General features: G+C 59.9%; 1 protein-coding gene across 1 annotated transcript in view; it reads left to right on the top strand.

The window, feature by feature from the left end:
• Positions 1-2,783: 2,783 nt before the first annotated feature.
• Positions 2,784-5,150, top strand: part of LOC102375432 (zinc finger protein 397-like) — a 4,081-nt gene continuing 1,714 nt past the window's right edge. Inside the window, 3 exon segments of the mRNA XM_025195791.1 lie at positions 2,784-3,471; positions 3,579-3,777; positions 4,633-5,150. Of these exon segments, the coding sequence (XP_025051576.1) occupies positions 2,902-3,471; positions 3,579-3,777; positions 4,633-5,150 (1,287 nt within the window). The 5' untranslated portion in view covers positions 2,784-2,901.

Raw genomic sequence — 5,150 nt, forward strand, 5'->3', positions numbered from 1 at the left:
CAGGCAGCTTATTTTTGGGAAGGCATAATGAAAAAAGAAAAGATTTTTCCTTCTAACCAAAATTGCTCAAGCTCAGTTTCCTCAATTAGGATGCACACCTAACTTTCAATTATTGTATTATGACATGCGTCAGGTGGTGAAATGCCAGCAGTGCAGGGGGGCCGACGGGCCTGTCCTCACCTCCCTGCTGTCAGATGGCAACTGCGTGACCCCAAAGCTTGAATGGTGCCGACCCGCATCAGCACCCAGCTCCAGAGCAAGCTGATCCTAGCACAACCCAGGTGAGGGTGGTGGGAAGAGAGAATAGACTTGCTAACACCCCAGCCATCGTGCTTCGACATCCAGTTCAGGGTATTACAAGTGAAATCGAAGCCAACGGCATGCCCTTGTTGCCAAGAAGGTGAAAAAAATCCTGGGCTGCATTAATAGGAGTGTTGGCAGCAGATCAAGGGAAGTGATTCTGCCCCATTATTCAGCACTGGTGAGGCCACATCTGGAGTCCTGCATCTGGTTTTGGGCCCCCACTACAGAAAGGATGCGGACATATTGGAGAATCCAGCAACGAAAATGGTTCGGAGGCTGGGGCACATGACGTATGAGGAGAAGCTGAAGGAATTGGGCTTTTTAGTCTGCAGAAGAGAAGACTGAGAGGGGATTTGATAGGAGCCTGCAGTGGGGTTGCAAAGAGGATGGAGCTGGACTGCTCGCAGTGGGGGCAGATGACAGGACAAGGAGCAATAGTCTGAAATTGCAAGGGAACTTCAGATTGGATATTAGGAAAACCTCTCTCAGTAAGAAGTTAGTAAAACACTGGAACAGGTTACCCAGAGAGGTGGTGGGATCTCCTTTCTTGGAGGTTTTGAAGACCCGGCTAGACAGAGCCTTGGCGGGGATGATGTAGTTGGGGCTGGTCCTGCTTGGAGCAGGGGGCTGGACTAGATGTGACCTCCTGAGGTCCCTTCCAACCTGAATTTTCTATGATCTCCTGTCTGAAGACCCTGGGATTACCCTTGGTACTCATTCCCAAGAGACCGAAAGTAACAGGATGACCTGCTTTTCCTTGTGTCTGCTCAAAGCATTGTGCCCAAGGCTACCAGACTCAGATGTGGCCACAAGGACTCGCACCTCTGTGATAGCGAAAGCTGTCTCTTGCTATTTTCAGTCCCTGGGAATGAACCTCTTAGAGGTTTCTGTAATACCAGGATCCACCCCAGGTCTCAGACCCCACAAACCAGGATCCAACCCAGGCCTCTCCTTTCCCATCTCCTTGGAGCTGGGCTGTTCTCAGTGGGGGCAGATGACAGAACAAGGCGCAACGGGCTCCAGCTGCAGCAACGGAAGTCAAGGTGGAATATTAGGAAAATTTTTCTCACTCAGAGGGTAGTAAACCACTGGAACAGGCTACCCAGAGAGGTGATGGAGCCTCCATCCTTGGAGGTTTTAAAGACAAAGCCTTGGCTGGGATGATGTAGTTGGGGCTGGTCCTGCTTGGAGCGGGGGGTTGGATGAGATGTGACTTTGTGAGGTCCCTTCCAGCCCTCATGTTGCACAAGTTCAGGATTCCTCACTTTCTCACCCCTCCTTTTTTTTTTTTTTGTATTTTGTGTCTGAGCAGAGCTCCACGAGTGACTGGTGCCTCCCGAATCTGTGGGGGGTGGGCACCTGCAGAAGCCACAGACAGTGACAGCCATGTTGGGGGGGCACCAGCCCCATCAGAGGGGCATGTGCACCCCCATGCACCCCCTACCAGTCACCTGTGCAGAGCTCCACCCTTCTGGTCTGCGTGACACTGCCACGGGCAACTCTCCTCCCTCCTGGACTCTTCAGCCCAGATACCCCCAACTCCACAGCAGGCATCTCGTGTGCAAGCCAGGAGGCCTCCGGGTGCAGATGGCCCTGAGTCCTGAGCCCAAAGGCTGAAGGAGTGAGCAGAGGGAGGGCCTGGGAGCGATCCCCCATGGGCAGGACGTTGTCCTCCCCCTCACAGACCCCAAGTCAGTCAAGGCCAGGGAGAAGGGGCTCACCGTGCTGGTGTCTCCCCTCCTTGAGGGGTCTTGTCCCACCCTGCTCCCACCCCCCAGCTCTGCTCCCCCTCTCCCAGCCCCAAATCAAGGCGGGGAGCTCAGCACCACCCCCAGGATCTGATCCACACGGCCAGGGCCTGGGCTGAGGGTAGGTTTATGACATCCCAAACCCTACTGTGACATCATAAACCCTGCTGGGGCATCATAAGCCCTGCTGTGATATCACCACACACGGTACTGTGACATCACACAGTCTATTGTGACATCACAAGCCCTGCTCATTTGCATGCACCTGCCCTACTGGCTGGGAGGCTGCAGCCCAGCCCAGTGCTCGGCGCCGTGCATCTGTCCTCGGGCTGGTCCCGCCCCCATGCCTGTGACGTCACTGCTGGTCTGACGAATCCGCGCGGCAGCCCGAGGCTTCCTCCCGCCTCCCGCTGCGGCTATTGGCTGGGGCCGTGCAGCGTGCGTTCCTATTGGCTGCTGGAAGTTCCGGGGCGGCAGCGCTGTTCCGGGGCTCCGGGATCAGCTCCCAGCGTTGAGCTTTCCTGCGTGCCCGTGGGTGCCCGGGGCTGCGGGGCGGGAGCGCGGGCCGCCGGCAGGGGCTGCGGGAGGGAGTGGGGGCACCAGCAGGGCCGGGGGGGCAGGGGCTGGGGGCGGGAATGGGGGCAGCAGCAGAGCTGCGGGGGGAGGGCAGTGGGGACCAGCAGGGCTGGGGGGGACAGGGGCTGCGGGGGCACTGGGAGGGCAGGGGCTCCCCCATCGCCCCTCTGCCCCGTGCTGTCTCTTCTCCCAGGGGACCGGACGGGCGCCATCGAGCAGGGACAAAGCGCGAACTCCATCTTCAGCCCTGGGACAAGCCTCCCCAGCAGGGGAGATGGCTGCTGAGCTGGGGGCAGCCCCAGGCCTGGCCTTCCCCTTCGAGGCACTCCTGCAGCCCCTGGTTAAGAAGGAGGAGCAGGACCCAGCAGGCCCCAAGGCCCGAGGCTGCGTCCCAGCCCGGCCTGGCAAGGAGCCTCTGAGAGTGGTGGTGAAACAGGAGCCGCAGGAAGAGTCGGGGCAGCGCTGGGAGGTCCTGCAGTCTCCGCTGTTCCCCGCCGAGGCCCTGCCAGCCCCCGTGACCCCACGACAGCTGGAGCTGGCTCCCCAGGACGACCCCCCAGCCCTGGAGACGCGGCGCCAGCACTTCCGGGGCTTCTGCTACCAGGAGGCCGCGGGGCCGCGGGAGGTGTGCAGCCGGCTGCGGGAGCTGGCCCTGCGCTGGCTGGAGCCCCAGCGCCGCAGCAAGGAGCAGATGCTGGAGCTGGTGGTGCTGGAGCAGTTCCTGGCCATCCTGCCCCAGGAGATGCAGAGCTGGGAGTGGGGGCGCGGCGTGGAGACCTGCGCCCAGGCCGTGGCCCTGGCCGAGGGGCTTCAGCTGGGGCAGATGGAGGATGCAAAGCTGCAGGTGAGTGTCATGCCCCGATCGTCCCTGTCTCCATGGGTCTGGGGGATGTTCCCTCTCCTCCCGTCTCCCTGTTTGGGGCTCCCTGGTGACCTATTTCACTCCCCCAGGTCACAGTGCGTGTGAAGGTTGAGGACGTGGCCTCGGACAAGATGGAGCCCACTGGGGCATTGTGGGAACCTCTGGACTCGTCGCTAGAGCGACCCCAGCTCCACCCTGTGGAGCTGGCCGGATGGGCTGAGAGCCCAGGGCCCCAGAACGAGCTGCCCCACGGCTCCAGGAAGGAGCTGCCACAACTCCTGGGGTCAGGTAACATGCTGCATGCCCCTGGCGCCTGTGTGGCTCTTCCACCCATGGCACAAGGGGCTCAAATCCCGGTCACTGCTCGTCTGGGGTGGAGCTGGAACTAGAGTCCGGCTGCATGACTGCAGCAGCAGCAGGAAAAGCCTTTATTTTGGTTGGTTTATCCTGGTCGGTGTAAATACTGACCACTGTATCCCAATTCCCCCTCTCTGTTGTGCCCTTGGTACTCTCTTTTCCTGGTGAGGCCTAAGGGGTGGTGAGCCAAAGCTGCATGGAGGAGTGACAGAAAACAGCCCCGCTTCCCTGCCAGCCAGGGGTCTCTTTCCTGGTCTGGTAGGAGAGAAGCTTGGCCTGGACCAGGAGGAGGTTGACGGGAAGGTCCTGGGACTTGAATGGGGAGGTCATGAAGCAAAAAAAGTAGGGAGAAGCACAGCCAGAACCTCAGGAGGGGTTTCTCTTCCTCTCTCTGGCATCAAGAGACCAAATTCAAGAACAGAAAACTGGCCTGCCAGAGTGTTTGGATGTGGATTTGATGCTCAAATGGATCAGCTTTGATGCTCAATGGAGCAGACGACCCTGTTCTTTCCTTTCCTTCCCCCCCACCCCCACACCTTAAACCTGACTCAACATGGAGTCTCCTGCAGGGAGCGATGCTCATGGAGGATCTGACACGATGCTCTGAGCTGGGACCATCTCCAGCTTCATGGCCCTTGACGTTCCTTATCAAGAGCCAGGGATTTTGCTTCTTCCTCCTCACATGCCGAGGCTGCTTCTGGTGCACACCAGCGCAGAGGAGGAGCAGGGCTTTCCCTTTGCCACTAGCTCTGGGCTAACCCATGGGTTCTTCTCCCCTCCTGGCAGGTGCAGGGATCCTAGGCAAAGCAGAGGAGCAGCTTCCCAAGGAAGGACCTACCAACCTGGAGGGGCTGAGGACTTCCCCAGGGAGACCCCTGAGACCCGAGCAGGGCCGACTGTGCAAGAGGAAGGGCCGGCCCCAGAAGCACAAGCAGCATGTGGAGATGCTGGCTCCGCTCGGGTTGGAGAGCGGATCTGGGGCAGATCTCCCAGAGAGCTGGGGGTGTGGTGAGACCACGGAGGACCTGGGAGACCTGACAAGCATCCAAAGTTGGTTTCCCCAGTACGAGGGGCAGCCTCCGATCCAAGTTGGTATGGATGGCCTCCAGGGAAAGCAGGAGCTCAGTGCCAAGCGCCGGGAGAGAGCTCACCCCTGCCCGCAGTGCGGGAAGAGCTTCCTGAGCCGCGCAGACATGGCCCGCCACCAGCACATTCACTCAGGAGAGAAGCCCCACGGCTGCCCCGACTGCGGGAAGGGCTTCTCCAGCCGCTCGGACATGGCCCCGCACCGCCCGATCCCCTCC

Source organism: Alligator sinensis, unplaced genomic scaffold (assembly GCF_000455745.1).
Source record: "Alligator sinensis unplaced genomic scaffold, ASM45574v1 scaffold2092_1, whole genome shotgun sequence".
Taxonomy (NCBI): Eukaryota; Metazoa; Chordata; order Crocodylia; family Alligatoridae; genus Alligator; species Alligator sinensis.